We start from the raw sequence: 12,109 nt of genomic DNA on the forward strand, positions 1-12,109 counted from the left end.
CACACCTGATACTGTGACTAATAAGTTTTGTCATACAGGAAATGTATTCAAGCTGTCTTTACAAACAAAGGCTTTTCCACAAAGTATTGAAGAAATTTCAGTAGGCACGTTCAATACTTTTTTCCTGTCATTCCACTTTAATACACATAACTCTTATGTTTGGATTTTTTATATGTGTGTTAATATAGGCTAATGTGTGGTGAACATTTTGAATAGACTCACTGGAAGTTTAAGCTAATTACTGGAAAAAAAAAAAAAAAAAAAAATATATATATATATATATATATATATATATATATATATATATTAGGGGTGTAACGGTACACAGAAGTCACGGTTCGGTTCATACCTCGGTTCGGACATCACGGTTCGGTACGAGTTCGGTACAATGGAGGGAAAAGCAAAACAAAAATGCAGAAAGCATTTTTTTTTGTACATGTCTCAGGCTGTACCACCTAGTGTCATACAGTCTCTTCCCTGAGCCATCTGCAACAGCCTGAAGTGTGTAAGATGTAGGCTAAACAGTACAATAAGTACCCAGACTCCATCTGTAACTTGTAAACAAAATAAGACAATCAGCTATAAAACTGAAAATAGGCCTACAGCATCTCTTATTTCTGAAAGTGCAAATTACATAGAAAAATGATTTTTAAAAATCCACTTAAGCAAGACCTTCAACATCTGTGTTTAGTTATATAAAGGGTCTACAATTTGCCTCAATATTTTTTTTATTGTGTGTAAAGTAATAATCTAGCCTACTAACTGTGAAAATATCACACTATTTTGCCTTTTTTTAAAAAACGAAATGGCTCCTTTCATTTCATAAACAGACTACAACTAGAAGTCACGTGACTTTGCCCTTTGACGTTAACTCACCGTAGCATGGTTTGTTTATTAGCTTGGTTAGCGTTGTCACTTTATTTTACTGTCTATGCACTTAACACTACCAGAACCTCATGTGAGAAGTTACAAGTTACCCCAACATAAAGGTAATTACCACGCGATTTACATAGCTTTCTGTCATTACGAAATCATTTAATGTAAGCCATAGGTTTTGGCCCTATTTGTATCCAAAGGCTGCTGAAGCGCAGGGGAAGTTTTTTCCCCTCGTTTCAGTGATTGGTAGCCTACATCATCTGGGTGATGGCTTCGAATATGTGTAGCATTTTTTCCACTCACATACCCAACAACTGCTGAACAACGCCGACACACAGTTTCATCTTATCCACCACTCTTTCGCCTGTACTAACGTTACTGTAACTATAGTTCTCAAACTTGCGATCTTAAAGAGACCAGCGGATCCTCTAACTCTTGTGGGTCTAACCTTAGTGCTGCTAATGACTGACGGACTCGACCGACGACCTGACAAAAAAAACATAGGCGCCAATCAGAGCTAAGGCGAGGCTACAGATTAGCGTTAGGTGTCGCTAAAGAACTCCCGTAACTCTCGCTACTTAACAGTAATTGCGCATGACATTAATTAATCCGCACACGAGTTTTATGTATTTTTATACCGTGTATTCTCCGTGTAAATGCATGCACCGAACCGTGACGCCCGTACCGTTTCGGTTCAATACGAATACATGAACCGTTACACCCCTAATATATATATATATATATATATATATATATATCTATATCCACCATATATTTATTTTACCTGAATATTTTAACTTCCAAATTAAATGTCAAAATGAATGTCAGACGAAATTTAAAGTTTGACTGACTGGATTTTGTATACAAAACATAGTGAAAACTGTCTAAGGTCACTCTCACTCTCCCTTGCTAAAGAGCTAAATGGTTTAGTCCGCCTGCACGATTCATAAGGTAGTCTATCTTTTGTTTATTTAGTTGAGCATCGCTAGTAGTGGACCGCTAATTGTTGTGCTGCTGGTGCAATGTCTTTCTCCAAGAAAGCCAAGTCAGGTTACTAAAAAGAGAGACATCAAAATGAGGGGAAACAACTGCTAATAAACTTCTTTCCAAAGAAAGGTGAGCACAAACGTCAAAACACGTAATGTTAATCCCATGGTGTTTGCTTGAATATCTCCGCTATCATTAGTGCTAAAACGAACTGAGACAACCCATTGAAATAGCGGAAAATACACTTTCATAGGTTAGGCTACACATGTAATCTGATGCATCTCGTGATCCAGCTCCATCTCCATCACTTTCAGAAAGACTGCATGGCGCCAGCTTGATTCATGTCCTGTTGTAGGCTACATGCTGATCATTATCACTAGGCTAGTGGTTTAGGGCGCGATTTCTTTTCTCTCCCTCTCTGTTTTCGTTAGTCTTAACTTTTTTTTTTTACTCAAGTAACGGATGGGATTTTTTATGTAGTGAAGTACAATACTTCATTAAAAATGTAATTAAGTAAAATACCGATTTTATAAACTACTTAAAAAATACAAAATACACAGAAAAACTACTCGATACAGTAACGTGAGTAAATGTATTTCGTTACTTTCCACCTCTGGTTCTATGCAGTGCTTTTATGTGGCAACGACAATTTTGAAATATAGCTGCAAGCAGCAATGTGGGGGCCAAGCAGTGCGCTATAGCAGGAATGGAGTTGCCATGGCATAAGCAAGCACTCACAACAAGTTTGATTGCAATTGGATAAAGAATGGCTGAGAAATAGTGCCCCTAGAGGCGCAAATTACACCAATGTCCTTGTGCGTTCTCAGAATCAGCTACCGTGTCCCTGGACTTCATACACCAAAGAGTTGCTGAGATTTGAGCTCAATTTGTCTATTACAGCACCCCTAGAGGCCAAATGAGACCTTGCATGTCCTCACAATCAGCTACTTTGTCTTTGTATTAAGTTTGGACTTCATACATCAAAGCGTTGCTGAGATACAAGTTTACTTCCTGTATTGCAGCGCCCCCTATAGAGGCCAAATGATGCCAATTTCCTATTGCGTCATCACAATCAGATACCAAGTCCTTTTACCAAGTTTGGACTTCATACATCAAAGCGTTGCTGAGATACAAGCTCACTTCCTGTATTGCAGCGCCCCCTATAGAGGCCAAATGATGCCAATTTCCTAGTTCGTCCTCACAATCAGATACCAAGTCCCTGTACCAAGTTTGGACTTCATACATTAAAGCGTAGCCGAGATGTTAGCCCACTTCCTGTTAATCGGCATCGTCGCCATGTGTGATTGGCTGTCACGGGCAAATAAACTTGAAATTCAAAAATCTGACAAGTATCGTTTGTGCGGCTCGGTCTGAAGATCATCTCCGCCAAGTTCTGGGAAAATCGGATGAAATTTGTAACCGCTGAAACTTTTCGTAGAGTTTGGACAAAATCCAATATGGCGGAGGTCCAATATGGCGGAAAGTGACAGGATAGGGGTCGATGAACTCGGGATGGTCCATAGATTCAGACGCTACCTGAATTGTGAAAATCAGACAAAAGAGTCAAGGATCAAGCGCATGAAGGCATGTCCAGCATTGAACTGGTGGTGGCGCTAGAGTGTTCAATGTATATGCATGAAAATTGCTGTGAGTGATTGGGACAGTGTCCTGACTAATGGTATCGAGTTCTGTTATGTTAACTCAAAGCGTCACAGAGATGTTAGTCCACTTCCTGTTTGGCGGCTTCGTCGCCGTATTTGATTGGCTGTCATGGGCAAACAAAAATGAAATTGAAAAATCTGGCAAGTATCGTTTGTGCGGCTGAGTGATCATGGGACAGTGCTGAATCAGTGTGCTAAATTTCATAACTTTAGACCCAGCGGTTCAATTTTCGGCCAGATTTTGACCTGTTGGTGGCGCTAGATGGCTGGGTTTAGAGGTCCGTAAATGAGTGTGAGCGGTCAGTGGAGTGTCCCGAAACTTTCTGCCAAAAAATCTGCCAGGCGTTCTATGGGCTGCCATAGACTCCAATGGCGGAAGTGTAATAATAGGAAAAGCTAGTAACTCAATGGGTGCCTTCGCTGCTTGGCCCCCAATAATTTGTTAAATGCACATGCAGAGGAGGAGCAGCGGGCTTGTTATGAGAGAGAGCGGGCGGGGGGAGGAAAGGCTGTGTGAGTAAAAAGTGCAGCTCAATGAAATTATCTTATCTTTAATTTAGTAGGACTACAACATAGAACATCAATGTGTGGTGGTCGGTTTTGATTTTGTGGTGCCCAGCCACAGATTAGTCAACGTATGGAAAACACTGAAGGTGTAAAATTAAAAATATTTAGCAGCACATGTTATGCTTGACGAATCGACGATCATATTTTATGTCGACGTATTTTTTGCGTCGACGTCATCGATTACGTCGACGCGTTGTCCCAGACCTATCTCACACTCATGCACATACACATACACACATCAATACATTATTGCTCTGTGGAGTGGTTCAGTTATTGACAAGTGGAGTTTAAGATGTACACAAGACACAAGCTCTGCAGTGGGAATGAGGTCACAAAAGCACCTGTTCCGCTCACATGATTGCATCACCCCTGGACCTTGAATTTTAACCTGTGTGTGTGTGTGTGTGTGTGTGTGTGTGTGTGTGTGTGTGTGTGTGTGTGTGTGTGTGTGTGTGTGTGTGTGTGTGTGTGTGTGTGTGTGATTCCTTCCTTGTGTTCTCGTGTGTTTGTGTGCAACCAAGAGCTGTTTGATTAGCCCTATTAGCCACGCTTGGCTTTGAAGTTCACACGGTGCGCTCCAAAGCCTCGCGCCCGCCGGTTGCCACAGCAGCTGTGTCCCTCCATCAGCTCACCCTCCTCCCATCATGCCCCTGGGCTGCGGCCCCAGCTTGCACTGTCTGCTGCGGTGAGGCAGCGAAGCCTTTGAAGTGCAGGCACACGGCCACCACTTAGCCCTCGCACATCACAGCCCGTCACCAAGCCCGTAGCTAGAAAGCATACCTGTAGTGTGGCTAGATCCTCACCCGCTCAACCACCACTGCCAGAGTTGGCAGAATTCCCACAGTTCTTAAGGACTACAACACAGAGTAGAGTAACTGCAGATGGTTTAAAAGCCTTTGCACGTCAGGAACTATATATAAACTCTTCGGTGTTATTGCAAAACCTCATTAAGTCCTATTTATTTCTACCATGATCATCCAGCTCCTAACTCCTTGTCAGCCCACTGGGATTTTAGTCAAACGCCTACACTTAGGCTCTCTGCATGTGTGTGCATGTATGTGGGAAAAGAGAAGAGGGAGAGGCGCTGCAATGGGAAAAGAGAGGGAGAGGATTTACTGTTCTAGATACAGTGTCCTGGAGAACAAGCCATGTAAGGAGAGGATTTACTGTTCTAGATACAGTGTCTTGGAGAACCAGCCATGTAAGGAGAGGATTTACTGTTCTAGATACAGTGTCCTGGAGAACAAGCCATGTAAGGAGAGGATTTACTGTTCTAGATACAGTGTCTTAGAGAACAAGCCATGTAAGGGGAGGATTTACTGTTCTAGCTAGATACAGTGTCTTGGAGAACCAGCCATGTAAGGAGAGGATTTACTGTTCTAGATACAGTGTCCTGGAGAACAAGCCATGTAAGGAGAGGATTTACTGTTCTAGATACAGTGTCCTGGAGAACAAGCCATGTCAAACCCCATCACCGTTAGAGTTATTGAGTATGAATAACGGCTGTCAGTCCTGATATCTTGGAACACTCAAAGGAGTGTCTATAGTTTTAGTTTTCAGTGGAGTTTATTCCATAATATAAGGTAACTATAGTAGATCAAAGCCATGTCTCATTTTGTGTTCTTCCGCCTGAGTGCGCTTCAGTGTTTTCACACTGACAAGTTTGGTGTCTGGTTTGACAGTAATCAGTTTAAAGTGTTTTTCCACATATAGTGCCTATTAAAAGAACCCAACTCAGTCCACTAAAAGGGGACCAGAAAGTGGACCAAAACAAAAGGGATTTTGGTGATTTTGTTTCATTTTTTTTTTTCTGAAATATACATATGATAATATATTTTCAGAATGAATTCTGATCTGAAGTTATTGAAAATATCCTTTTGGACTGTCAGTCAACATTCCAGTCAGTCACACTGTTTAATTCAGTGGTAGGCCCGCTCCACCTGGTTACTATTGCTATGTCCAACTTTAGCTCATGTCCAAAATCAAAAGTGAACAGCAGCCTGTTAACTACACTGCTCAGTATGTAGGCTACTCCTATGTTTTCTACATGCAAAAAGAGTTTGATGGAGCCTGGCAGATCATGAAAAATGGTGAACAATGTGACTACCTCTCGAGGTGGGTGGGCTCAGTTCGGTTCGCATTAGAGGGGTCTGAGTTTGGTTGGCGTGTTCACATATGCACAAAAATTGGTGAGTCATCGATCTGAGTTTGTTTGGAATCCTGAAAGGGAAGTGTGAACACCCTAATGTAAATCTAAGAGCAACCCATCACAAAGCTTGTACAATCATGTTTTTATCAATAACAGAAGTAGCCAAGTCACATACAATGTGCTATATGTAAATTGAATTATCAGGGTTAACCCAAAGTGCTTTACCCAACGTAATACATCATGATAGAGAACAGCACTCCCACAAACAAAGGACGTTCCAAATGAGCGTAGTCAAACGGCAGGGGCATTTGATCAGCTTCAACTGATGTTTTGCGGTGGCTGAATGTCAAGGCATGTTATGTGATGAGCAGAGGTGGGCAAAGAGGCAAGTGAGGCATGGACTAAGTGGTAAGCTTGGCTTGCAGTTTGACCTCTGACCTTTAACGATTGGTGCAGAGACTGGAGTCCCATTCAGGCTTTGGCCCTGCCCTGGTTTTCCCCCCGTTTAGTGTGATGGACGTTGGATGGAACCCAGATGCAGGTCGTTAGAGACGCCATGCTCGTCCAGTCCATTAAAAGCACCCATGCTAATTCCCTTCAAATGGGCCGGCTAAATGCGTGTGTCTGTGTGTGTGTGTGGGTTGGAATTGGGGGGGGGGGGGGGGGTCATTAGGGTTGGAGGTTTAAGAGCAAGAGTGCTGTGGGGGTAGGTGGGGTGGGGAGAGAGAGAATGGGATTGAACGGTCATTTGGAGAGTAGAGTGTGGGTCTGGATGGTTGGTGACTGGCCGGCTCATGATTACAAGCATTATGGATAACTAAATGTCCACTGTGAGTGTGTGGTCAGGCAAGGGATGAGTGGTTTGGAGATTGGCCAGTTTGTTGTTCAGGTCAGGATGATTGTCTTTAAGTGAGGTGTGTGTGTGTGTCTGTGTCTGTGTCTGTGTCTGTGTCTGTGTGTGTGTGTGTGTGTGTGTGTGTGTGTGTGTGTGTGTGTGTGTGTGTGTGTGTGTGTGTGTGTGTGTGTGTGTGTGTGTGTGTGTGTGTGTGTGTGTGTGTGTGTGTGTGTGTGTGTGTGTGTGTGTGTGTGTGTGTGTGTGTGTGTGTTTGAGTGTGGACACAGGCCAGGTGATTGTGCTGAGCAGATTGGATGATGGTATACGAGTTGAGGGTGTGTGCAGTGGGCTGTAATACGAGCAGCCCCGGTCAAGAAGCATCACAAGTCCCAGGAAAACCACAAGCGCCAATTACTGCTGAACACACCATTTTAAATCTGGCATTGAGTCAATGTTCTCTCTCTCACATCCCCTTTTCATCCTTCCTTCCTGTCCCCTCTTTCTCTCTCTCTCTTTCTTGGTCTTTCTCATTTGCACTGTTTTTGCCAACTCATTCTCTCTCCTGTTAGTGGGGACACATTTTAAGATGCATTGATTTTTTCCTGTAAACAGAAGGGGTTTATCAGCTGTAAAATGCTTTTGTGCTTTTATGACACAACTTCACTCTGCATTTAAATATTCTACAGTTGGCTGTGAATGGGAAGGCTGTTGTTGGGGTTTATCGTTCATTAACTCCAAAACGCTAACGTGTCCAACCCCCAATATTTCACTGCATTCCCTGTGGTCTGGCCGCTCACTCGCAGGATTCATTTTGGGTGGGAAGGACGTCACAAGTAGTTGAATTCATCTTTAAAAGCACTGGATCAATCTTGTGCACCAGTTTTCTGAAATCGGACTGACCATACTCTTCTCAGCTAAGATATTCCTCAAGCTCAATGAAACATGATCTGAGATATTGCCTGGCAACAACAACAACCAACCCAAACTGGTGAAGGGTATGTGGAGGAGAAATCATTCAGATTGACAGTTGAACCAAATGCCTGGTGTTACTATTATAATCGTTATTTTGGGTCAACTCTGTTTATTATAACTTTAAGACCGTGATGTAGCATCCCTGTGTGTGTCAGGATGTTCGCCATCCTGCTTGGATCTGCCTGGCTGATTGCTGCTGGCTTGGTGAAAATGGTATCATTTTAGTTTGTGCTGGAATGCAGAGAGATGACTGATAGCCCTGCTTATCTGGTTGTGGTTTCCCCTCCCATAAGCAGTCCAAAGGCTGCTGGCTCCTCTGCTTGTGGGCTGTCGGTTTCAGCTCCCCAGGGTGATCCACACAGAAATGGCCGGACTCAGCAGAGCCATTGACCCCCACCCCACACATTAGGCCAAGAAGCCACGAGACCACAGACCCTGGGCTGTACTGGACCAAAGGGCTTCTCAGGTCACTCTGAAAGTCCAGTGTATCACAGTGGAGATCAAAATCATCACTCTTTACTGGCACAGTGCTGTCTTGATCATCGTATGATCATCGTAATGTCAGGCGTTTGTCCCTACATACTGTTCAAGTGATTTTTTTTTTTTTAAACTGGTTTACTGTTATCTACAGTAATGTATTATGTCTTCAGTTCCAGGTCATATCTAAGGCTGCTTATTAACTTCATAATTGAATAAGTGGAAAGTTTGGAGGTTTAGTAAGGTCTAATGCCCTACACATAGGAAGCTGGATGATTTGGTTCGTTAGTTCCATCTCCTAATCTTAAAAATTGTGTTAATGTGTAGCCTAATTAATAGCCCAGTCTGTTCTCAGAGACCTCTAGAAAGGGTCTGTCCTTGAACTTGAAATGGCTTGCTGCATGGTTGAATTACGGACTGAGGCCGCAGGTGTGCAGGGCAGGAGATGACTCGGTGACCCCTACAGCTCAGCTGGGAAGCTCGTTAGCTGCTGCTCTCCTATGAAAGTGACCGCTCTTGGGAGGGATTTTACCATCACCAGGAACAAGGACTGTAAATCGCCAGGAGTCTTTTTAATGGTCCTCTCTCTCTCTCAGCCACACGCTCTTTCTTTTAATACCTCTCTTTCTCTTACACACACACACACACACACACACACACACACACACACACACACCAACCAATCTGACCATCTTTTAATGGAATGTGAAATATGCTGCATGCTCCCAGCCCATAGCTTCTGATGTAGATTAAAAGGAGGTATGTGGCGGCACCGCTTAACCGATGTTGATCTTGGAGAGGACCTTCCCATCTGGCACACTGACCTAAGTGTTTTGGCACTATCTGATGGCTGGAGGTGTTGCATCTGTTTTTCTCACTTTGAATGTATGTGTGTGTGTGTGTGTGTGTGGGGGGGGGTGTGTGGGCCTTGCTTGGCCTTGAGAGCCCAGTCGGGTAGGGAGAGTGTTCTCGGTTGATAATGATGTTTTCCTGTTTTATGACATTGAATGAAGGACAGGCGTCATTTGAGTTCAGTGATTGAAACATATGTGTGTGTGTGTCCTTGAGCCTCTGGGAAAGTGAGTGATAAAACAGGTGCTTTTGTCCCCCTCCTCTTCCTCCTCACCTAATCCTTATGTGAGCGTATGGCTGTGCGTACCTGTACCCTATATCAGGGTGTTGCATTCATGTAACAAACACTGGAATCAAAACAGATCTTTTGAGATGAAAAATCTCTATGGGGATACATAGTCTGTGTCTGCCTGGTACATTCCTATTCAGCCCTTGTTTTAGGCCTAAAGCTTTTTTATAGATATTTGCGTGTCTTAGGTGCCAATGTGAAAATTGTAGGATGGGGCATTAATCTTTTGTCAATGTGTCTCTCTGCTCAGAGCTGCCAGAGAATTGGACGGACACACGGGAGACTCTGCTGGAGGGGATGGTGTTCCAGCTGAAGTACCTGGGCGTTACGCTGGTCGAGCAGCCCAAGGGCGAGGAGCTGTCCGCCGCCGCCGTCAAGAGGATTGTTGCCACGGTGAGCCCAACCCTGCCCTGTTTGTGTCGCGAGGTCACCGGTCAGATTAATGGTGACCTTGTGTGCTCTATCAGAGCCAAACCTGTACTACAGTGCAAGTCTAAGGGCATCCATAGGGGGGGTATTGTCTACTTACGTGTGAATGATTGATGTGTTACAAACCAATTCAAAACGTTGTGAAAGCTGGAGCTGAAACTAGCTGTGCAGATTCCAACTGAGAACTGCGTACTGTAGATGTGTGGTGCTCCAGTTATTCTCTGGGTCTGTGGCAAACGTTGTCATGGATGTTGTGGATGTTTATAATATTGTAACATTAAGTGTTTGCCTTTTGTAGATGTACATTCATTCAACAACTAGATGAACATCAGGTTGAGTGTTCTGTGAGTGCTCAGATATTTTGTGGATGCCCATGTAAGGTTATTGGACACCATGTTGTAAAACTGTCCTTCATCCTGTCTCACCTCCTCTCTGAAACAAATCTCCCATTTGTGTACAGTGCTTTGGATGTTCATCTGTGGCTCCTAGACACTAGAAAGCGTGTAGTATACAAAAAGGAGACATTCCACAGTGCTTTATTACTCTCTGGCTCGTCTTCCCAGATGAAACCTTAATGGTTACTTTCAGCCCCCGACCGGCTTTTTTAGAGCTCCTCTGCAGGCTATTTTAAAACTCGCCTCTGTATCAATTTCAACTGTGAAGCACCCTTCAGATGTGCCACTTCATCAACAAAGGGCTCTTTGTGTGGAAATGGTTCTGTGTAGAACCTTAACCTTCCCAGGGAACCTTCAGAATCCCCTTTTCCCCAGTTGCACTGCTCCTCCCGTGCAGCTTTAGGCTCTCCGTCCTTGCAGTCTTAACGCTGGAGCCACTCTGTCTCACTCCCCATCACATGCCTGCCAACGCCAGCTCGCTTGAAGAAGCCCTCCCTTGAGCTACTGGTCTGGTCCTCCTTCTGATGGACAGGGGGCAGGGGGGCTTGCAGTGGGCCTCATTCTCTGCGTTTTTCTACGCTGGCCAGTGGAAAGTCTGCCCAGTTTGGAGTTGTTTTTTGTTTGGAATACCACTAGACTGACCTCCTGCCCAGGGCCCACCTCCTTTGTTAAAGACAGAGTGCGCTTGTTTAAAAAGAGGGAAGTGCATGCCCTTGAATCAGCATGACCGTAATAAACATCCCTCACTTACTCACACACACACACACACACACACAAACACACACACACACACACACACACACACACACACACACACACACATACACACACGCAGATACACACTCACTCTAACTCCGTGTGCATACGTTTGTGTTGGAGACTGCACTAGTTTAGACAGTAATAATTATCCCCCTCTGGTCGGCAGGCAGGGTGTGGTTCTGTCTGAGCAGCCCGGGGCTGACTGGGCTGCGTGAACAAGGCCACGAGAACAAACTCACTGCCTCCCGACAGGGTAACAAGCAGACAAACACGGCCCCTCACACATAGTATGTTTTTATGTGTGTGAAAGATCTGTGTTAGTGTTTTCCTTGAGGGTAGAATATGAGATTAGGAACCACAGTGTATCTGCCGGTTTGTGGATGAGATCAGAGTTTTATTTTTTTCACCCCTTTGTTTGCTTCTCTAAAGTTACTGTTGCCAGTCCAGAGTTCTCTCTAGTGGTTTACTTGGCAGTTCCCAAAAACATACCAGTTTATTCTGTTTCTGTCTCTCTCCTCTCTGCTCCCCTCTCCCCTCCCTCTCTTTCTCCGCACCTCCCCTCCCTCTTTCTCTCTCTCTCTCCCTCTCTCTCTCTCTCTCTCTTTTGCTCCCTCTCTCCCTCACTTTCTCCCCTCAGGCAAAAGCGAGTGGAAAGAAGCTGCAGAAAGTGACGTTAGTAGTCTCCCCACGAGGAATCATCCTGTACGACAGTGCCTCAAACCAGCTCATAGAGAATGTCTCCATATACAGGTGAGACCCCCCCCCCCACACACACACACACACACACACACACACACACACACACTGCTCTCTTTGGGTGGGACTGTCTGTGTTCCAGTTTGTCTCTGTCAGCCCTGTAAT

The 12,109-nt window shown here is 44.3% G+C and overlaps 1 protein-coding gene across 1 annotated transcript in view; it reads left to right on the forward strand.

Annotated features, from left to right (window-relative positions):
• ldlrap1b (low density lipoprotein receptor adaptor protein 1b) overlaps positions 1 to 12,109 on the forward strand; it is a 48,423-nt gene that overhangs the window by 16,590 nt on the left and 19,724 nt on the right. The window contains exons 2-3 of the mRNA XM_076299297.1: positions 9,916 to 10,058; positions 11,886 to 11,998. Of these exons, the coding sequence (XP_076155412.1) occupies positions 9,916 to 10,058; positions 11,886 to 11,998 (256 nt within the window). The remainder of the gene's footprint in view (positions 1 to 9,915; positions 10,059 to 11,885; positions 11,999 to 12,109) is intronic.

The sequence above is a fragment of the Alosa pseudoharengus genome, unplaced genomic scaffold, assembly GCF_046254945.1.
Source record: "Alosa pseudoharengus isolate Yale_2024_CS ecotype anadromous, Long Island Sound unplaced genomic scaffold, YU_APseudo_1.1 YU_APseudo_1.1_scf_22, whole genome shotgun sequence".
NCBI lineage: Eukaryota > Metazoa > Chordata > Actinopteri > Clupeiformes > Clupeidae > Alosa > Alosa pseudoharengus.